The sequence below is a fragment of the Athene cunicularia genome (genome assembly GCF_003259725.1).
Source record: "Athene cunicularia isolate RWA chromosome 1 unlocalized genomic scaffold, athCun1 chr1_part1, whole genome shotgun sequence".
NCBI classification, from domain to species: domain Eukaryota; kingdom Metazoa; phylum Chordata; class Aves; order Strigiformes; family Strigidae; genus Athene; species Athene cunicularia.
The window spans coordinates 103,662,090-103,686,333 of NW_020799091.1; the positions used below are offsets into that span (position 1 = coordinate 103,662,090).

At 35.0% G+C, this 24,244-nt stretch overlaps 1 protein-coding gene across 1 annotated transcript in view; it reads right to left on the reverse strand.

Annotated features, from left to right (window-relative positions):
• Positions 1–7,133, reverse strand: part of NCAM2 (neural cell adhesion molecule 2) — a 151,068-nt gene extending 143,935 nt beyond the window's left edge. Inside the window, exons 1-3 of the mRNA XM_026846708.1 lie at positions 7,028–7,133; positions 6,027–6,233; positions 3,564–3,707 (exon numbers count right to left, since the gene is read on the reverse strand). Coding sequence (XP_026702509.1) covers positions 3,564–3,707; positions 6,027–6,233; positions 7,028–7,133 — 457 coding nt within the window. The remainder of the gene's footprint in view (positions 1–3,563; positions 3,708–6,026; positions 6,234–7,027) is intronic.
• Positions 7,134–24,244: the final 17,111 nt, after the last annotated feature.

Consider the following 24,244-nt stretch of genomic DNA (forward strand, 5'->3'; position numbering starts at 1 on the left):
GAGATGAATGTGAGGATTTGAGATCATATTTATTTCTTTAAAATGCTGCAAAAAAAAGAGGTTCATTTAGTAACAGGAAACAAAACTGTAGGTGTTGGTTGGATATGTTTTCAACTTTCATTGTAGAATAATATAATAGATATAGCACGAGATATTCTCATGAGTAAACTAGGTATAACAGAACAAAAATATTTGGGGTCTTTTTCTATCACTAATACTGTCTACATACTGACAAAATTAATACACATCATATTATAAGGAAGCTTAAAAAAGGGACTGTGTTACTTCAGAAATCATTGTGCTCCATGTTTTATATTTTGGTAGGCTTGTGAGAGAATAGTTCATGTTGCTGTAAAAATGCCACCAAGTATACAATGATACTATTCTCACTCAGTAGGAATCAACTGTGCATAGACCAGCTGAGTCATCAAATGCACTGAAATCTTGACAGGCAGAGGCTAAATCTTGATGGACTCACATGTACTATAGAACACTCAAGAAGGTTCAGAGCAGTAGAATAAATGAGTAATGCAACATGATACATAGAGATGGTGCACACACAGAGAAAGTTCCCTGTCCCATGTATAGCCTAATAAAAACTGTGTCCTACACTAAACGTATTACAGTTTGTGGATGTGGACAGTGACTGGGCACTACATTCCTTCAAGCTCATCACTCTATTTTCTGGTCTCAACTCACTCAACTTCAAATGCCTAATTTAAAAGAACATTCATGACACCTTAACTTTCAGTCAAGTCAGATGTTAACTGGTATGGATGGCAAGAGAGACTGCCTATGTCTTTACCGTGCCTCATAATCAGAGCTTGAGGAATTTTTGTCTTATGTTTGCAAATTTTACTGTTTTCTAGGGTACGTACCAGGCTATGCCACACAGTGTTTAAGAAAAAGGTTAGGCACAGCTGTTTATTGTAAGACTAGGACATGACTAAAGACCTGTTGAAGAAAAAAAATCAAAACTTTCAGCAAAAGTTGAAGACTAAGCCTCCTATTAAATCTGTCCCTCATACAACCAAACCAGTTGTTCTCTACAGGAGACCAATTTTTTCTTGTAGACCAACTGTAAACACAGCATGTTAACCATCTTAAAGCTAACACTCACCTTTGCACATCTGTTTACACAAATATATTTAAATGGTCTACATTGACTTTGTAGAGCAATGGCACCACTTTTTTCACTATTGTAATTAGAACTGTACAAACTACTGACTTAAAGTGGGAGACCTAGCTGTCAAAGACTACACTTACATAATTGAGAATATAAACCAAAAAAATATATCAAAGCATACAGGAAACGTGAAGGATGCACCAGTCCCCAATATTTTCTATCCAGCTGTATGTAAGATACAATTTTCTACATGCAGTATAGTTACATACCACATCTATGCTATGTTTATAGAAAACTGCTAATCTGATAGTGGAATTCTGACATAGTTTAATGATTTGAGCAGTAACAGAATAAAACATGCGTATTTATACAGATAGTGGTTAATATATATATAGCGTATTTGGATTAATAGTGACAGTTAACCTTCTTCTAAGGTCAGTTCCAACTATAAACTAATATACGAATGTCTGTACATAAAAATTCTATATTTGCCTGAAGCAATGTAGAATGAGTTGTATTTAATGTCCTTTGAAGTCTCAGAATTGTGTAAAACCAAAGCAAGTCTCTAACGACTCCAGATAAGATCTGATCAATAAAAACAATCTCATTCACTTTTATAGCTAGTAAAATGTCCCTGATCCCATACAATGGAATTACGAGTTATGACAATTCAGTTCTTAATAACAATAGAGAAAACCTTAGAATGTTCCAAGAAAATGATTCTTTATACATTGCCCTATTAAACCTTTAACAATGTAAGATCAGAAAGGCTTTTAGGGGTCATTGTTCACCTAGGTTTGTTGTGTTTGTTTTTTTTCTTTTACCAAAGAATGATGGACAGCCACTCCCACTGTTTCTTACTTACACCTTTGTTTGCAGAACTCAAAAGAGAATATGAATCCTAGGATGATCTAGCAACAGAGCAGATAAGGTTTTGGGAACATACAGAAACTAATTCAGAATTGTGAGAGGCTATTTCACCTACAGCTGTTTCAGCTATAGGACTACTACACAGGAAATGTTTTTAAATCTTCTGATTTTGTACATGGGACTTCTGCTACTGAGTCTTTTTATTTCACAAGGCATGAAAATTTTCTTAACAGTAAGACTTTTTCCACCTGTATTATAAACCCATACAGACATAGCCAAAACTCACAAAGTTCAGGATGTCCTATTTTTACATGATTTAAAACATTGCTTCCTCCCAAGCATGACTGGGATCTTATTTGGATACTATTCTATATCATAACATAAGGAAAGTATTCTGCTATTTAAATTAAAACTGGTTTCTATCATTATACCTTTTCACATTGTAAGCACTGTGAAAGAAAATGGTTAAAAAGATAAGTTTACGCATTGAAACCTAGAAAATCAGAATTTTCAAAATGAACGATTTTGGAAAAGAAAGGAAATGTTGCTTTATTTCCTTTGCTAATCCTACAGCGGTCAGACTGATTGGAAAAACTAATAAAATGGCAATAATAAAAAATTTTGAAAGAGATCTTTGAGGCAGTTTTACTTTTTCAAGCTCTGAGCTGCATTCTTGAAAAAGACTTTTTCCTAAATTGCCAAATCTTATATTGTTTTAGGAGCTTTTGCTTTTCAAAATCTTCTACATCTCACCTACATTCACTGTTTATATATAGAAAAATTTATAAGGGCAGAAATGTGCTATTTCTTCTTAGTCTCTGCATCTAGATAACAGAAGGGATGGGATATATTAAGTAATAAGCTTAATCCAAACTTTCTTTCATAATGGCGAGTAGTCTAAGACTGAATCCAGAAGCATCAAACAAGCTTTTTTTCCCCCAGCAATTACTCCATCTTTGTTCATGTGATTTTGTAAGAGATCAAATACAACTTTTCATTTTAGTTTTGAAATAAACATAACATTTAATTTCTAAAGAATAAGAATTGTAAGCGCACATACTACAACCTTGAGTTTTAGTACATGCAGAGATAAAGACTGATTAAAAGGTGGATAAGATGGTTCATCAACAATGTCAGTTCAATTTCCAGAAAATGTGTAAAGTTCTGTTTTCAAAAGAAGACAAAAAAGACTACTGAGACAGAACTGAAAAAATGGTTCACAGTTTTTGAGGTAGTAAATCAAACAAATTATATATATATGCCTGATTAATTGTCTCTCTACAGGTTTAGAACTTTATCAGTCTAGGTGTTAGGCAATCTAGCCTAAGCAGATCACTTATATCCCCAATTGCTTCTAACTCAAAGGGTAACTTACACTCATACAAGCAACATGAAGGAAACCACTTCATATAAATTCTTTATACACCACAGAACCTGCATAAATTCTAGATAAGCTCATGGGCTAAGCCAAACCCTCTGCTATAATGTGATTCTTTTACAGTTATTTTATATTAATATTTTAATATTAATTAGAATGTATAACTTAAAGAGTTACCAAAATACTAACTGTCAGCAATAGTTGTGACTTCCTCATTCCGATACAACCAGCTGACAATGGGAGCAGGTGAACTAGTAACATGGCAAACAACTTCTGCATCTTCTCCCTGCCTGAACTCTTGTGGAGATATTATGTCCTGGAAAGTGAGCTTTTCTGAAAAGGAAGAAAACAGAATATAGTAAGTGTCTTGCAGTTCACTTAGCATTAAAATTATAGGTGATACCACATCAGATAATGATGACTATTATGCCTTCTCCTTGTGATAATATAGAATTATTTCCATAATATAATTTTCCCAGTTAAGACTCAAATGGTCCTGGACACGTGTTTTTCACTTTGTCTGTAGAAAGAATTTTATAATCATTTTGCATTATGAAAATATTTGTTTTATTTATATAAACTAAGCATAATTTATAAATATATTTTCCACTGTTTTCAGTGTTCCAGACCCCAGCTTTGAAGCTCTAGTTTTTTAGAGGTTTATAGATTCAGGTTAATACTCTACTTACTTTAGTGTGTTTCATTGTTCATGATTTATTATTGAACCAAAACCTCATGTTTTTATTCCATCAAAACTTCCATCAAAACCACCAAAACTATTTGGAAAAGTCTTATTAACAAGATGGAACTTTAACCTCACTGACTGTGAAACACATCAGCTGAGTAAAATACAAAATCTTAAACACAAGTGGGAAACTTTATGAAAAAACTTAGTATTATTAAGTCACAAGAATTTGTAGCATTTTTTGAGGAAATAACAAGATGATTAAAAGCCTGATGAGGCTTTTAAGTTTTTTCTAACCCCAAATACCCAGACTTGATGTTTAATTTTTTTAGTGGGTTGAGTATTACTAGAATTTTGTATTAGAAGTCCAAGACAACATTAATCCATGATCTCACACAAGATCTAATGCAGGAACCAATTGCCTGACAAAGCATCTGGAAGAATTTCTTGCACACAGAAGAAACAAACTGACCTGTGTTCTTAATGATGAAAGACTGCCAATTACATTTCAGAGGACACTCTGGAGAACATAAGTCAGAGATAAAACTCCACCTCCACATTTTTGTATTGATACAAGCACAGGCTCAAATAATCCACATAGAGGGAGCACACTTTTGTTATATACATCTCATATACTTTTACAAAATATTTGTATGAGGTGTTTGAAGTATTTGACCATGTATAAATCAGAAGAAAAACTCTCACAGACATCAGTGAGTACTGAACCAGAGCCTAGGAGTACAGTGTATCCTGCTTTTTCCTTACAATGCATCACAAATACAAATAATGGAACTTTCATATGTCATTTCCCACAAACCTTCACATTTCTTATGTAGTAGGTCTTTGGGTTTATCTAACCTCAGAGTTACCACATGCAAACACTTGAAAAGATTTCAGCCTTGCTCAGCAGTCTGCTAATGGAGTGACTGGCAGTTTTAAGCATATAAATGAATTTCACAAAACTTGAAATCCTTTGAACTGCCAGCTTTCAAGACATCATGTAATTGCTTGTAACTGCTATCACCATTTGAATGGTTGCTTTATCAATAGATTTTTTTTTTTAAATTGTGTGTCTCTTGTTATCTGTACCTTTCAGAAGCACTATTTTATGATTCGACTCTGTATTTTCTGTCTCATTGTAATTCCTTAGCATTCAGTCCATCAACAAACATTTTTTAATGAATATTAAAAAAATACTCTCCAGTGAAGTTAGAGAATAACTGAGCTGAAAGGCTGATGGCATATGTCCTACCCTTTCACCAACAAAGACTTTGACTTATGTCTTCACAGTACACTTGTTTAATATATTGCTTTTAGGCATTTTTTACTGCTCTAAAGAATTTACTACAGTGTAAAGTTCTTTAACTAAATTTAAAAAAAAAAAAAAAAAAAAAAAAAAAGAAACTCTCAGAGAATTTCTTACCACAACAGAATGTATTTACTTTGAAATATACTCCTCAATTAGTTGTTTGCAATTGAAATGCCTTTTGGCTGCTTATCACACTAAGCTTCAACACATTATGGCAAAATTCCACTATAAGGCCAAGAATAGGAAAAGACTAACATAAAAATAACTAATTCAGTCTAAACACCACTTTTTTAATGACATATATTGCACTTCCTGCACTGGCATTTATGAACATATTTATAATAGGTAATAGATACATTTATAACATGAATTAGGTTCACATAATTTTTTCTCATATTTCCTCTTTTCTGAGGGGCATACAGTGCACCCTCATTAGACGGTGCTCTAAGATACAAAGGAAAAGTGATCCATGATATTACAATGTGGCCATCCATTAAATTTAAATCTTTGATATATCTATTAAATAAACTGCAGGAGATGCAATTATTTGGAAGATAAAATTTAGAGCCTAGGAAGATATTTTGATAAGATTTACTTTCTCAACAGCAGTAGCTTTTAAAACAGTCTTTCATATGTTAATTGATAATATTTGACTTACGATAAATTTCCAAAACAACAGTAGCTTCTTGAGTTTGTCCTTTAGCATCTGTTGCTTGACACCGATATATACCAGCATCTTCTACATCTGCATTATAAATGGTTAGACGTGATCGAACAGCTTCTTTCTGAACAACCACTCTCTGACTAGAAACAATCTTCTCTCCTTGTGGGTTGTACCAATCTATGTTGTCAGGCTCACCAATGGCTATAAACAAAACCAAAAAACAATCCAACATTAGAAGTTCAGGTAAATGTTATGCAACAGATGCCTACCCAGTGCACAATGTTTATGCAGCATCAGGGAATTGATAAATTATGAGAGTTCTGAGAAAGTTTTTAGGAAGACAAGCAAGGCAAAACTGCAGGTATATGTAGGATTGTTAAGGCAACTCAAGGATTCAAGAGGAAAAAGAAAAAAAAAACCACAGAAATATATAAAGTCTTTAAGGATAGAGGCTGTTCAGCAGTCACTGGATCAACAGGTCAAGTCATCAGTCAGTTGTGTTGCCATTGTAGTCAGGACTTGTGTCATTGTCAATGGAAGAAGGCAACCTAGCAACATCAAGGATCCACATCAGGCACCTGTAAATGCAAATTCTTTTCCTCCTAACTGATACCTGCCTCACTAGAAATGACTTTTGGGGTGTCTCATTAGGTTGGAAAGTATACTAAAGCTTAGCCTAGTAGCTTATATAACTACTTATTTTAGAAAAGCAAAAATATTTTAAGTAAAAAACCATCCTAACAGATATAAATTATCTGTACTGATACAGACAATTCAAACTGAATGATTCAGAATCTGGAATTAACAGTTTCTAGACTGGAAATGTGAAGCCAGTAAGGATTTACTATTTATCACAATTCTCACAAGTCAATGTGAATATATAAAAATATGTTCATTTAAGTTAATATTGTGAATAAACTAATTCAGTTTCATATTATGTATAAGGTTCAAAATCTAACAAAAAATACATACCTACAAATAAAATGAAGACATACCTGTGCATGTGAAGAACTTGGATTCACCCACACTGAGCTCAACTTTGCTAAGTGAAATTGTAACTTGCAGTAGAGCTGAAAAATATAAAGTAGGTTGTGAATACATTTTAGCATTTATCAGTTTAAATTTTATATTTTCACGTTTTATATTTTCTCATTCTGTACTAGCAGATAAGCATTTTCTCTTTTGAACTGAAGTATACACAGAGGTAAAGAAAACAATCAAAAGAAAGAACAGACTTTACACGAAGGATAACAGCCTCACATCCTAAAACAGAGAAAAAAAATAAAGAAAAAAAAAAAAAAAAGAAAAAGGGATAGAAATACACATGAACATATAACCAAAAAGACAGTGAGAATAAGGTGATAGGGAACACTCAGCACAGACTGACCAAGGGTAAACGATGGCTTTTTTGTGGGAATTACCTTGACTTTACCAAGGCTTTTAACATTGCCTCCCACAATATTCTTGTATTCAAGTGTATTTGTTATAAATAGCAAGGGTTTGATTGTGGGAAACAGTTGCAGGGGTGACTTCTATGGGAGGGAGGTCAAGGGTTTCATTGTGACAGGCAGAGCCAGTGCTAGCTGGCTCCACAATGGGCCCAATTCAGGACATAGGTGACACAGCTGGAAGAGTTTGTGGCACCTCTTAGAACACCAAGACAGAGGCACAAGAAGGCCAGAGCAATAAAAGGTGCTCGATGGCAAAGTTGGTAATACTTCTGAAGGGACTGTGGCCCATCCATAAGCCAATACTAGAGCAAGTACATCCCCAAAAGGACTGCGGCCTGTGGATAACCCGAAGAGAACAGACAAAATGAGTTAGGCAGAAGGAACAGTGGAAGAGTGAGAAAGAAGGAATGGCAGAAAGAAACCACTGTGTTCTCACTCCAACCTCCTGCATCACCCCTCACCTCACTGAAAGGACTGAGTGTAACCTGCATCAATGGTGATAACAAGGGGAATGAAGACTAGGAATGGGGAAGATGTATCTGGAGCCTAGGGATGAAAGGTGTTTTCCTTAAGTGCTTAAGTATTTGTCTTGTTTTTCCCAATACTCAAATCAGTAATTAAATATTTATATTAATGGTTGATAAAGAAAGTTAAATTCCCCAACTAGTGTCTATTTCGCCCACAACAGTTATTTGCTAGTGATTTTCCTCTCTTGACCCATGAGTTTTCTCACTCCAAGTCTTCCTACTTTTATCCCTGCCTTGCTGGGGGTCAGGGGAGTGAGCAGGTGGCTTGGCCCAACCCATCACATCAAGTTAGGGGGTTACAGACTGGATGAGTGGAGAACTAGGCTGGTAATCTAGATGGTCAGGCTTAGAGGGCAGTGGCTAATGGGTCATACTCTACCTGGAAAACAGTAACAAGCAAGGTACTCTCCTGGGATCTGTCTTGTTTAACACCTTTATCAATGACGTGAAGGAAGTCATTGACCTAGCAAGACTGGAAGAATGTATCAACAGGAACACCATAACACTCAACAAGGATAAATGTTGCATTCTGCACCTGGGAGGGAATAACCTGTTGGGAGTCACAGAAACAGCAAGGAGAGGCTGAGGGGAGCTATGTTTGTTCAATCTGTAGAAGAGAAAGCTGTAGAGGTGTGGCGGTGCAACTCTCCCACTTTCTTGGCCTGCTCAGAGGTTGGTGCAATTCCACCCTACGGGCAACATGCCAACCCAAGATGAATTGGGAAAGGTAGTGGACCAGAGTGTTAAAGCACTACTTTAGCACACCTGGCTCTTGCACCCTCCTCTTCAGCTTGTGAAGGGTACTGACAATCACCTCCTGAGAGCCTAGTACTCAGGACTCAGTACTCAGGTCATGGCCCAAAGGGGGTGGTACCAGAACTTCAAGATCTCTTAAGTGCTGGGCATGCACCACTAGTGGACAGTATGAGAATATTCCATCATCTGTGTTGGGTTGAAATGTTAAAATACCTAACGAGAGTCAGTTATATTGGACCCTATAAACAGCAATTTTAAGGGAGACCCTTTGAGGTCTCCTGGATGGTAGCGGGTTGTGTCCAGCATCTCCCCTGAGGTGAGAAGCCTCTCAGGCACATATTTTTCAAGGTTTGACGATCGTCTGTCCACAAAGCCAATGAAAAGCTATACTTCTCAAGGCTCAGTTATTGCCCATTGAGGAATGCCAATGCATTATGAGTGCTGCAGACTCAAGAAGAGGGAAATTTTACTAACAGACTAGTCTCTTCAATCCACCTCTCTATCAATGTGCTTGAATAAGCATATTTGCCTTCACAAGTGTGGATGTCTACATACTCGCTGTAGTTTAAGCCCTGCAGGGACCGGAGAGCACGTTGCTGTTGCCCCTCCCCCACCCTCAGCCGGTCCGGCTGGCAGTGAGGCACAAACCCGCGTTAAAATAAGACGAAATTTAATACAACAGTGTGATAGAACAATCTGAACAACAACAGTAGAAATGTAATGACAATAAACAGCAATAATACTCAACAGGACAAACGATATACAGAGAAATACCGCTAACTGGTCACGGAAACAGGTTCCCGCCATCATCCCACCAAAGAGCAAGTAAAAAGGTTCCACCCCTGGACCTGACGCCAGCAAGGTATGAATAACCCGGCTGGAGATTCCTTCCCACTCTCTCTCTGCTGGGGAAACCTAACCCTATCCTAAGTTGAACCAGGACAATACTTCACTGGATATCCAAATATTTCCATGTTGCCTCTGTGTGGGTGTATGTTTTGTGTTTACACATATACATATATATTTTGATTTAGAATATCTTGTAGTAAATTAGTGTGAATCCTGTCACTCTCAAATCTGTAGTTAAGTCGCTATTTTAATTATATTCTACCAAATCACCTTGTTTTTCTTTAATTTGGTCAACCATTAAGTGCTGCTAAAATTCAACCTTTTGATCCACCTCATACCATTAATAAATCTTAAATTGCTGCTAAATCATAACCATATCAAATATTTTCATGTACGATAAGGGGAACCTAACAGCCATCCACCCATATCTATTGGGAATTCATGAAGAAGATGGAGGCTCTTCACAGAGGTGTATAGCAGATAGATGAAAGACAAGTTGAAACAAGAGAGGTTCAGTCTGAGCATAAGGAAAAACTTCTTCATTATGTGGATAGTCAGACAGCAGAGCAGATTGCATAATTTTTCTGGACAATCTCAGTTCTTTCAGTTTTCAAGAGCTCACTGGAGCCTTGAACAATCTGGTCTGTGTTTCTAACTGACCCTGCTTTGAGCAGGAGGCTGGACTAGAGACCTTCTTCAGTCTCTTCCACCTGAAAGATCCTGTGGTCCCATGACCCTATGAGTAACCTATTCAACACAGCAAGTAGTATTGGTGAAGGGCTTATTTAGGCAAAATATGTACCATTCAATAATCACAATTACAGCATTATCATAATCCTAAATAGCTGTAGCTTTTTAACATCCATTATCTTACAAAATTGGACAATAAATGTTCAGGAATCAGTAACAAGGATAAAGTCAATCCCGTTAATTTCAAGCTCTAATTAAGACAGAAGTCAGACAAAAAAAGGATTTGTTTTTTAGAGAAGAAAATAATCTAAGTTTTCATTCAGTATAATACATAGTAGAGAACAGAGGTGTATCTGAAGTTTTTAAAAAAATACTGTTTCAAGAATCTGTGGTTTTCAATCTTGAAATATAACAATTATGGTCTATTTTGTGTATGTGAAAATATTTCACCTTTTTTGAAAACTGCCACACAAAACTACAGTGTATAGTGAATGTCCCAAGCTCACTAGATTCCTCTTGTATAATTGGTATGAAAGTCCAACAGGACAAATATCTCGAGAGGCAGTGATTATTACACTCCAATCGAACTTTTCATTTTGGCAGATTTTATCCATTAATATGTTAGAATTTTAAAACCTGATAAAAGCCACAATTATTTGGTTCTGCAGAGAGTAGAAATTAAAGAAAATATGAGCGCAGAAAAAATAAGTAGTATTCCATACATATTAATGTGATAATTATTACATGAAATAGGTATGTCATGAAATAGATTTGCTATTTAGTGATGTAATTTCATGTAATCACCCTCGATAAGCAAGAATTAGACCACTTTTTTTTTTTTTTTCTTCAATAGTATTGAAAGGAAAACCAAAAAAAAGGCAAAGAAAACTGAAGATTACTTCAGTATCAGTCTGTCAAACTAAATTTAACAGAATTGTCTATTTTCTACCAAAACAGAGAAAAATCAAACATCTGTACAGTAAATAACATTTTTCATACGATGTCCTGAATTGTGTACACTTTTCCTGAGGAGATCATCAAGACTGAATGCACTTAAAAAAAAAAACAAAACAAAACAACTTTATAACCTGCCCACCTTAAGAGGACAGCTATGAAGAAAAAACACAAAAGAACACATTCTACTGAAAGGAAGTTGCTGCAAGTATACTTGAAATTACAAGACCTCCTGACCTTGTTAATGTAGAGAAACCAGTGAAGTATAGTTTCAATGTTTAGTTTCAATGTTAACAATCATTTATATTTTACTAGATTTTATTTTTCCTGTATTTTACTGCAATGTATATAATTTCATTTATACTCTTTTCCTAGCTACCCTCTGTAGTCTTACCCACTTGTATTATATCTTGAAACCTGTAACTCCTTGCCTAGTGAAGATAGAACAGGCCTTGGACAGTCTGGTAAACTCCCTGAGTACATCTCTTATAACAGGGACCTAAAAATGCAAGAGAAGTGCCTGAGAAGATGCCAGTGTCAAGATAAGCAACTGGAAGCTGCTTTAAACTGACCCCCTTGAAATAAACAGGAGCTGAAGGATGGATAAGGTAACTCCATGACTGTATATGGACATGGGAAACCTAAAGTTCAACTAGCAGACTGTGTGAGGAAGACTATGTGGACCACCAAGGGGGCGGGGGGTGAGAACCCATTAGCATAAGACTGCATTTTCTAGTAAATCTGATGAATATGTATGCTTTCTGTGCATATTAGTCAGAGCATTTTGTTAGCAGGTGCGGCACTTGTGGTGGAGCGATATCCAGTGCTGCTAATAAAGAACACTTGCTTAACAGTTATATTGAATTCTGACTATTGAGTTAACCTCTTTGTTTCACTACTTCAGGCAGAAGTAAATATCTGTGTGTACTCAGTTTGCTAACATCAAAACCTATCAGTACATAAAGGCCATCAGGAAGAGGGCATGACTGCCTAGAGGTCAGGAAGAAACTGAAATTCGACTGCAAAAATTTTGAATCTACTACCAGAGCAGGTACTAGTACCATAGTCATTGCAAAACCAAGAAAGACAGCGAAGGCTCCTTCAGGACACACATGTAGCACTGACAGAGAAAGAGACTAAAGTCCTTATTCTATGGTCTTTATGTCCACGGTAGCAGAAGGGAGGACAAACTTTATTGTAGGAAAGGAAATGAGTTTCAGACAAAGTCTTATTTTTGTTTTAATAAGCATCAAGGAATAATAAATCATCCAGGAGGCTACTCAAATACTCCCTTCTTTATTTACCTGTAAGGATAAGCTTCTCTTTAACCTCAAGATATGTAATGACTGGTGGGAAACCAAGATACTAACAAATCCAGAAATTGGGGAATTTAAAGAGATTAGAGCCATTGAGGCAATTTATTTCTAATCACAGATTGAATTTTTAGGTCCTATGCCACCACTTGTATGGTACTTTCTTTATACAGTTTGTAGTCTTGTAGAGTTACTTCAGAAATATATATGTTAGTATTTCAGCAGTATTGCTTCAAGGATAATTTCATTGCTTAGTTCCAGTAACTAATAACTGATGTTGAACTACGTAAATGCAACAGATTAAGTAATAAATGTCAGGTAAAATGTAAGGAACTGCATGATGAGAGGTGAAAAGCAAAGTTAGAGAATATTTTTCCTTCATCAATGAAATAGATATTTGAGATTGTAACACAGTTTTGGCAAAGGGATGAACTCCATTTAAAATTTTTAGGATAAATGCAATTACAAATTCTGTGGAGACATACTAACTACATCTTTGAAAGCAAAATGAAATCACATTTTCTACATATGGTACTTTAATATTTACAAAATAGAAAAATATAACACCATCTGTCCATTTTTTTAGTCTCATAATTTTCCTAGCTCTGCTTCATGTAAACAGAAAAATAGTGCTTTACGCAAACAAGAATAAAAAATATTGTCCAAATGATTAATCTAGCATCTGTGCTTATTGGGTAGTCAGGCAAATAGTCCAGTACTAAGCTAGCTCACTCATCACTTACTGAAAGTAAAATATTGCAAAGAGACAGCACAACCAGAAAGTTTTATGTTACATTCATATTTATTTCAAGAATAACTACATGCATGCACATTAGTTTATTATAAGCTCTGATGAGGATGGCATGCAATGTACACACAATTCAAGTTACTGCTGTAAACTAACAGCTAATGGATTAATATAAAAGAGAGTTGTTTGTACCAGACTGGTCTGAAGAGATTTGAATACACAGTGAATACTTATCAGATTAGTGAAGGTGTTCCAAAAATTCAAGTTAGTAGAGTCTGTGTCTAGCTACATTAAATCAAGCTCAGAAATGAACAGCAGCTTCTTGATAGATCTGACCAAAAAAAAAAAAAAAAAAAAAAAAAAAAAGAAAAAAAAAAAGCCTCTTCCCATGTTTACAAGGATATTACCTAACTAGCTATAAATTAATTTTTAAAAAATTAAAAAGACGAGATCTTGAAGATCTCTTCAGGTAGAACACTGTGGAGTGTAATCCTACTGTAGTAAAGCTGTTATGGGAAAAAGTGAAGTCAGTCAGGGCTTCGCTCAGCCCAGAGAACACGTGCAATTTTATAGCCAAAAAAAGCACTATTAGTACTAGGTGATATAACCAATCCCTTCCCTCTTGATCATAGTAATTATAAAAGAATTATTATCAGCTGTATTACACTGAGAGGATTCTGTTGAGTTATTCCTTAATGGGTTTAAAAGTAATTTAGGAAGATAAGTAAGAATAGTAATAGGAGGTCCATTTGTTCTGTTAAATATGGAGACAGATGACTCCATTCATAAGATCAAGCATTTAGTAGATAATTGATTTCAGTACTATTTGCAGTAGTATCCTCCACAATTCAGAACTAGCATCACAAACCTGTCATAGCTCTGTCTACACAGATGATTAAGTGATGCAACGGAATTGAGGTATCATCAGTGAGAGCTTAGAAAAAGTGTAACAGTAATTCACTTGCATATGTATTTCTACTGTCAGTTAGCAATATATTAAAACACATTAAATGTGTATACTATACAAATGTATATTTTAAACATAGACGTAATATATAAAAGATACTGAAAAGGAAAAGGAGACAATATTTGAGTAAAATCTGGAAAATACTGGGTAAAGCTCTGCTCCAATAAGGAACTCCATCCATCCATAAACTTCTTGATAATTCAATTTCTTAAAAAACACACGTGAACACTCCATAAACCTGAAAAGCTTGGTTTTGTTTGTATTGAGAAGTATAACAAAAGGCAGATACCAAAAGCCAAAACATACCATATTCTGTCCCAGTTTCCACAATGTAAATTTGTTATATTTTAACAGTTCTATGCTACACCAATAGATCTTAATGCATTTTAGAATTTACTTTTGAGCAATGAGATAGCACTCTACTATGGAGTCTTTCTAAATCTGTTGGACTGCAATCCCTTCTGAGAATATTCTGCTTAAATTCACTGATTGCCAGATAAAAGTGAATGGACTTTGAATGAAAATTACACTGACACAATCCTTGCAGAGACAGATTCTCTTAAATTTCTAATATTTTCTAGTTTAAATATCATTTGAAACACCAAAAAGGGTGCTCTGTTTTGCTTTTAAATACTATACATCTATTTGGAATCCTGAACTAAAATGAGGAAAAAATAAATTATTAAATGTGCACTAAACTTGTTAAGTATCAGACAGTTCAAGGGCATTTTATTTTGGGGCAAATGCTTTTTAGGTTATTTTTAAAAATCTCAATTATTTACCTTATTTCAACTACTAATGAAGCAAAGTCAAAAATAAAAAAAACACTACACAATCCATAAAGTTACAGTTCTGTAAAAGAAAGTCTGATTTAAGCTGTTTCCGTGAGTAATCAGACAATCAGGAACTATACACCTTTTCCCTAAAGAACTCAATTACAACAGTAAAAAATAGAGCTGAATTAAAGTCTCTTAAGCTGGTTGGAAATATAGAAATAATGTTCACAGATATGTCAAGTCACTTAAGGTATTATTTTTTTTTATAGAGACAATGAAGAAGATTCCAACACTACAGACCTTTGAAGAAGGCATGCAATCAGATGTTACACAGATGACTATTAAAGCTAATGACGTAATTACTTAAAATCATCATTAAACAGCAAACCCACAACAAACTGGTATAAAAAAATAGGATTTTACCACATACTGTCACATCTCTTTTATATCTAAGTGAACTGTTTACAGAGGAGAAATCCCATCATCTTTGTATGCACTGAAAAGGATATGATGTTTTGCTGAGCTTGTAACATCTTTGAGACTTGTAGTGTTTTAAAACACCTAATGCTTGCATTCCTTTGGTAATGACAATAATGCTAAAGAATTTGGGGGCTTTTTTTTCCTGTGTCTGTGGAAACCTACAGTGAAAATTTAATCCAAATAGCCTATTCAAATGTAACTCACATTTTATCATTTAAATATACTTTTAGATTTTTTTTTCTCAATTTTTAAAGCAGCTTAATACTCTACATTGTTTTCTATTCAGACAGTATTCTAATATCCTGTAAGCACTATAACTTCTTTTTTTCTTATGAATAAAGTTATATTAACTGGCCTAATGATAGCCTGTCTTCTATTCAATGACTCTGAATGCTTGCCTGCAATTTGTTTTGCAGAAATATCCAAAAGACAAATTGCATCTGCAAAGCCAGTAGACAAAAATGTAACCCCGATGAAGGCTGGTTATTTTTCAACTTTGTAGTAGGCAGGCTATTACTAAAGAAGAAAGCATGACTTCTGCAGTGTATGACAGTACTGAAAGATGTTAGTTATATTTTTAATTGTTTGACATAAAGTTTCATAATTAAATAGTTCAGTATAACTGAACTTTCCATTTCATCACATTAACATTAATTGGGATTTGTCAGTAGGAAACACAGTACTGATATAAAGTTTAAAGGTTTTATTTGAATCATTATGGATTCCTTGTTGAATTTCTGTCTTATAGAATACAGAGTGGTTTATTTTTAGGTAGACAAAACAGTCTTTATGTCATCATGAATTCGTTTCCTACATCTGTTGAAATGTCATTTTCCCTGATGAGATGAGCTAGAAGTCACACGAAGTTCAAACTGCCTTCTGGGGCATAACAGATGTTATAGGGGGGAAATGCACAATGCAAGAGAACCAACAAGATGCAGTTTTGTGCAAAAATGAAACAAATACTGAAGTACAGTCAGAAAATTCTCTGTTCAATATTCTTTTCTATGACACTGGCAGTTGAAACAGTGAAATGGACAAGCTGTTAATATCTGAGCAGAGACAGTATACAACTATAAAACAGAACACTGCTTAAACAAAGTCTGTTTGTTACAACTTTATCTGCAAGACCTATCTCAAACAGAAGTTCCACTACTGCCCCACTCCAAACTCAAGCAAACTGTAGTTTAGAAATAACATATAAAGATAAACACTGTTGGTTTTATTCAGATTTTCAGGTAGGCTGATGCTGTGAGCTCAGTTCTCTCAAAACTTAAGAGATGGGATAATGATGTAAGTAGAGATTAACAGTATTTTAAAATATAGATCTACAAGACCAACCTTACTAATAAAAAAAAAAAAAAATCAATATTTAATCCATATGTACATTTTCTAATCATGGATTAGGAATTTATCACAGAAAATTCAAGATTAAAAGATATTTAAAAAAAAAAGATATCTAAATTTATTTACTTGAACTCACACAATAAATTTTGTTGTAAGTGAAAGGCATGCATTTTGGAGGACTTTAGGTATACAATGGGTTCTGTCAGGCATAACATGATGGAGAAGTTTAATTCTATTTAAGTTATTCTAGCTAAATTGAGTAGAGCTTCTTATTATGAATAAAAAGAGCAGAGAAGTTTAAAAGTCACTACTTAACAGAATATTAAACTATTTTAACTGTACAGAAACACACTGGGGAATCTTTATCATATTTATCTCATAGATTAAATAAATAAATAAATAGATAAATAAATAAATAAATAAATAAATAAATAAATAGAAGAATAGGATGATTATACTTATCAAAGCTTAACAATACCTTAACAAAATCTCCTCAAACTGAAAATGTTTCTTTCTGGCAGCAATAAACAGAAAGAAAAAGTATTTTAAGAGCCTATGAATTTTAAGAAACATGTTTCCCAAACTGAAAATTACTTAGTACATTCTTAATTTTATAATTTCTCCTACACACAAGGTAGAAACTTCTAAAACCCACAAATACCTCAATAAAGACAAACTTGAAAATTTAAGGCCTTAATCTTCAAAGTAACAGGTTTTCAGTAACAGCAATCTAGGATGACAGGTATAGAGTAAGTGGGAGGCCAGGTGCATGCCTGGCAGGTGGGGCAATTTTTTTCTTAATATTAAATCTTTTTTCTTAAGTAAGAAGTGATAGGACAAGGGGAAATAGCCTCAAGTTGCACCAGAGAAGCTTCAGACTGGGTATTAGGAAAAATTTCATCATTGAAAGGGTTGTCAAGGACTGGAACATGCTGTCCAAGGCAGTGGTTGAGTCACCATCCCTGGAGGTATTTAAAAGACGTGTAAATGTGGCACTTACGGACACAGTTTAGTGGTGGACCTCGTAGTGTTAGGTTAACAGTTGGACTAGATGATCTTAAAAGTATTTTCCAATCTAAATGATTCTGTGGGAGTTTTAAAATCTGATATAAAGTGTATTTAATAAAATTTTCAAAACTTAAAAGCTTATAGGCAAAAAGAGTGATACAAGCTGACTACAAAACCTTTAAAAAATGCATTGTCCTTAATAAACAGAAATCCTTGATCATACAGCTTTAGTATTTACTTATTTATTATTTAATACTACAGTATTTAGTTCAACAGAAATATATAACATCCTCTCACTTACTTTTGTGCAACATTGGTATGGGCCTTTACAAGAAGCAGTTGATAAACTACATCACAGGGATACAGTATCTGTACCACAGATGTGCTGCAACTGGAAGATAACTCTCAACTATGGGGAGAGGCAGAGAACTGTGACTGCTCAGCCTGGAGGAGGGAAGGCTCAGGGGGAGATCATATCCATTATGTATAAATACCTCATGCGGGAAGTAAAGAAGAGGGAGCTTGTCAGTGGTGCAAGATATGAGAAACCTGACTGGACAAAGCCCTGAGCAACCCGTTCTGAGCAGAGGATTAGACCAGGTGATCTCCAGAAGTGCCTTCCTGTCTCAGCTCGTCTGTGTGAATCTCTGTGATCTTTATAACATAAAAATCTACCTCGCTTTCCCCCTGCTAAGTGGGCAGTCATTTACTATAGAACAATAAATAACACATGATACAGAGGAAAAAAAAAACAAAACAAAAAAACCCACACACCTAAGGGTGACATTTATCCAAACCCGTAAACTTTATCTTAAAGCCACAAACCTAGAAATGTTGCTGAAAAAAAGCACTCATGTTATATCAGTGCCTCATATTTCCTCATTATATTTAATTTTGCTGAGGTAAAAACTTTAGAAAACAGCATTTCTTCATTGTTGCTTAGTAGTCTGCACAAATTTGATAACATACCAAGGCAGAAAATGGACATGGACACCTTAATTGAAGAGTATGCTCGTACTACTTTCAGAACAGCAGCAGAAAACATGATACTGAGAACAGGAGTTAAAAAAAAAAAGCCAAGCTGAACCACTGCCAAAATTCTTTCTTCAAAATCAACCAACAGACCCAGTGGTCCTTTAAATTGCAGAGGGGTGTGAATTAAGACAGCGTTCATTATAAATCCTTGGCCTTTATAATCTAGATCCAAACAACATATTTCTCAAACGTCAGGCAAAAAGTTGTATGTGATCCTTTTGTTGAATGCCAAACAAATTAACCCTTTGAATGATCATATAACCAATTCAACATCACTAAATTGAATAAAAAGATAAAAAGAAAATAAAAATTACTGGAATTATCTTTCTGTATCAACAAGCACAGCGTAGGAAAGATTCCTTTGAGTCTGTCAGACCCTGCAAGATAATTTCAAATTTCTATCCTAAGGTCTTGATATCTCAAGACACCAGTTAATCAATCAATGTTCCTTATGATCCTAATGTGCAGTAGAAAACATTGTGAAGAACAGATACCTCCATGTCTCAGCAGGATCCAAGAGTTTGCCCACTCTTAAACAATACACAGCCCATCCTCACAAAAATGTCTGCTTCAAACACATTCTACAGCAGACTTATTTGTTTCTTTCTAATGTGAGGTAGGTATTAAGAGATTTATCTAAAAAGAAAATGTAGTTGCTAAAAGACAGTACTCTAACAAAGATAGAGCAAGAAATCAGACCACATAATTATGGAATCAGTGAATCTTGACTGATTTAAAAAGAAGAGATCATTACAACAAAAGGCACAGTCAATCCCTTCCCCTCAATTCTCACCAGAATAATATTGAAATTAGCCTTTAAATTAAAAAGTTATTAGGTGAGATTAACAAACAAGTAGATGGCCAGATAGAGCAACCACTGCAAATGCATACAACTTGACTTTTAGCAACTGGCCCTAAAAACATAGGAGTCTCTCTAAAATGTACCAATAGGCAGCGAAGAAGTTAAAACAGAACAAAATGTAAACTAAAGTGAGCAACAGAAAGAACAGTATTTAGTTAATTACATCTTGAATAAAACAGACTGACTAATCAATGTCTCTGTAGCTGAAGAGAATTTAAACCCTGATTCCTAGAACCTCTAACCAACTAACTGCATTGGCTTTTCTCACAGATTTGTCTTTTTTTTTGTTGTGAAAGGCAACACATCCAAAACTCACCTATTTCAGAGAAAGAACCGATGTGGTAAAAGCATTTAGTGCCTCAAAAGTCAGTTTGTCTCTGACAGTTTTCTTTTATATAAGAGTAGGCAGTTTATTCCCATTTCCTGGAACTACATAATGAAATCAGAATATCAACTTCAACTACACAAAGCCCCCACATCTTTAATTGTAAGAGTTGACAAAGAGAATGTAGAAATGTCAAACAGACATCCATGGGTCACATGTCAAGAAAATGAATTAATAGCTCAAGGAGAAATTAATTGCCCCATTCACAGTCTACTTCTGAAATATGCTGTCCTGTTAAGGACAGATGCCATCAGGGCACAAAGAAATGGCTACAGGGATTTTCTGCTGCCAGGCACATAGATCTAGGCAGTGTCTAAATTCACATTTAAGAACTTGCAGCCTTTCTCCTGACACTAGTCACTTTACTTGCATGTTCTTGATGAAAGGTAGGTGTTTCCTGAGATAGTGCAAATTGGCTGGAATTTGAATCTATGGAGTCAACATTCCACTCAGTACAGTTTAGTTTGAGCAATGTTTTATATTTTCTCTTCCTTCCATGAGTCCTTGAAAAACTTGCACCCACATTCAAAAATGTGAAAGTCCACAACACAGTACTCAAGTTTTTCAATGTTACTAATGTATCGAGGACTTGAAAATATTATTGACTGGGATTGATCCTGAAAATGGAAATAATACCTTTATCAGACACTAAGCTTGCTTACTGTAAGAAAATTCTGCCTAAAAGAAAAGGTATTGGAAGCATAGGATAGAGAGTTAGTCATTTTGATACATGTTTTCTCTATATATTCCTTTACATTCCTCTTCTCGTAAATTGCAGAAAAGTAATTTAAAAATGTTATAGTACAAAACTTACAGAGTACTCAGACAATCTTAATCAGCAACATCTTGATATATAATTATTTATATATTTTCTCTTTCATCAAAACATTTAAAAATATTAACATATTTCAATGACACACAAACCTAGAATATTGTTGCATGTATTTTTACCTATAATGTTATCATTTTTGCAAACTATAAATAATTCAGTGATGAGTTTGATACCTGAACAATGCTAAAAGATACCAGATGACAGCATTTAAGTTGATGATTCATCTACTTCAACCCAAGATATTCATCATTCAATAAAAATGGAAATATTTTAGAAAAATATTCCTTCATCACAAAGTCTTACCCTGAATGGTTAAATCCTGAAGAAATATGAAATTTGACCTAATAAATGTCTATCCAAAAAGACTGAGAAATCATTGTCGCAGAAGTGTGACTATTAGAAATACCACACCTGTTGCGTGACAAACACATTTGTCTCTATGGCTGTTAACATCACAGTCCTTTGCAAAGATGATACACTTTTATGCACAGAACCTCGATAATACTGAATGATCCCAATCCACTTTTAATGAACAGTTTATCATTGCATAAAGTATATTTAATTTCTTTCTCTTGATGCCTCAGCCTATAGATCAATATATTAAAAGGATATGTATAATAAAGCATATAAAAAGAAAGCATAATCTATGCACAGAAATAATTCGATTACCTTACAACTCATAATCTACATAAACTCCCAGGCTAAATCTGGGATGGTTTAATTGAGCTGTGAAATTTGGATTTTTTCTTTATATCTGTGAAAAACTGAGATAAAATCATAGAATTATTTAGGTTGGAGGTGACATCTGCAGGTTACCTTATCCAACTTCCAGCTCACAGCAAGGCTTACTTCCAAACTTAGATTAGTTACCTTGATCAAATAACAAAATTTCTCTTTCATGTCTGGGTTAGTTTAGAATCTTATGTTAGAAGGTAAAATGAAGAGAGATGAAATTGTGACGATTTAAAATCTTTCCTTTGTTATGTCAATTCATTTAGGACTTGCTGAGAGTATTTGTTCATGAGCTGGACTAAGATTCAATTTAATTGTAAACTTATGCCGTGAAAAATAACTATCTTAGAAAAAATATTGAAAGACATATAAAGATAATTTTCTGATTTAAATTATCTGAAAAGGAAAAAAATAATTATTTTTGAATGACATCTGGGCAGCTACTTTGAATTAATTCTTCTCCAACTCTCTATTCAGTGCTGATCAGTTCACACCTGGAGTACTGTGTCCAGTTTTGAGTCCCTAGACAAGAGGGATATGCAGAATCTGGAAGAGTCCAGCAAAGGGCTATTACCAGGGGCTTAGAGCTAATGTCTCATGAAGAAATTATGAAGGCTAAGTATCAAGCTAATTATTCCCTACAATTTATTGAAAGAGAGTTACAAAGGTGTCAGAGCAAAGCTCTTCTCACTATGTACACTGTTGGACAAGACAATAATTGTCAAGACCACAAACTGTGGACCTCATTAAAAAACCCCAAAGCTCAGTAGAAGAATAAGTTTAACATGAGAAAAAGTTGTCCAGAGAAGCTGCAGTGTCTATATCCTTGGAAAGTTGACTAGATATGATCTGACTGAGTGCTTGTGATGGTCTGGCTGTAAAAATGAGATTGGAATATATGACCTCCAGAGATGCTTCACAACCAGTATTTCTACAATCTTGTGATTCTAATAGTAATATCACAAAAGTTAGGAGACAGGAAGATAAAATAATTTTGTAAGAAATAGGGACAAATAATCCAGTTGATAATTTGAACAGATGATAGGTCAGAGAAAACCTCTCAATAAACAGATTTAACAAACTAATCAAATCTCAATTAAGTATCTCTGACAGAATATGAAGAGTCTATCACATCCTTATACATAGAAATGCTTATGCTAAGCCGAAACTGTTGTATACATGCATTTTATACCTAAGGAGAAAAATGTGGTTTTATTTAATATTGATGTTAGTCTTTCCTGTAACAGAAAGTTATCATTTCTATCTGTAAAGCATCATAAATAGAGGTTGTGTATAAGATCACCAAAAGGAACGAAATATCAAGCATTTGTCGTAATGTGCAATCCCAGTATCATGTTGTCAAAACTATAACTGATGGGAGTCTATGTATCAGAGTACCTTTACTGATTTACTTGAGGCAGCACAGTCCTATATAAAAAGAATGAGGACAGTTGAAGGATATTTTTTTCTGTAACATGGTTATGAAAAAAAGACCACATCTTCAGCTGATACAAATAAGTACTGTAACATCAATGAGAACCCTCCTTGACAATTACATTTCTAATTATATTGTTTCCCTGTTGTCGTAAAACTAGGCAGTTCAAGTGTAAATCACATGATAAAGTCTTTGATATTTGATAAATATAAAAAACGTTTCTTACACATAAATTACTCCATTACATCAAAGAAAGTTTTTATTTTACATATGAATCAATGAAGTTTTTCTTCCATCTATGCTGTCCTGGTTGTCTCTGCAATAACATATTTAAGAAGGGGAATCTGGAAGGAGCTGGAGGAGTTGTGAGGAGAACACCTATGCAAATGCTGAGGTCAGTGGAAGAAAGAAGGAGAAGGTGCAGAGGTGTGCCAGAAAAGAGACTCCCCCCTGTATCTGGTGATGAGATGGCAGGGCCATGCTTCCCATCGTGGATGGAGGTCACCGGTGGAGCAGATACTGATTTGGGCCCCCACATCACCCAGGTGACTGCTTCCAAAGGCGGCCAGGATCCCATGGGAAGACGCCCCTGCTGTTGTAGTTCAGTGCTGGGAGGATTGCAACATGCAGGGGTGACCCACACACCTGTGACAGTGATTTATGTTGGAGTGAGTTTGTGGAGGACAGTCTCCTGTGAAAGGGGGACCAGGCTGGAATATGGGAGCAATGCCAGGAGTTCCCCGCCCCATCTCTAAGGTGGAAGAAGCAGCAGGACTGACCAGACCCCCTGTTCCCTGCACCACTGCAGGGAAGGCAGTAGGGATATTGGGAGCAAAGCTGAGCCTGGAAAGAAGGGAGGGATGGGGGAAGGTGTTTTCAAGATGCGGTGCTGCTTCTCACAGTCCTATTCTCTTGTGTTGTTGTTACTACCTGTATTAAATTTATGTTTTTTCTTCCCCAAATTAGTCTGTCTTTTTACTGTGCCTTAATGGAAGAGAGGTTATCCCATCCTGTCCATATTTCAATTTCCCGAGCCTTTTGGTTTCCTCCTTCCCATTGCTGGGG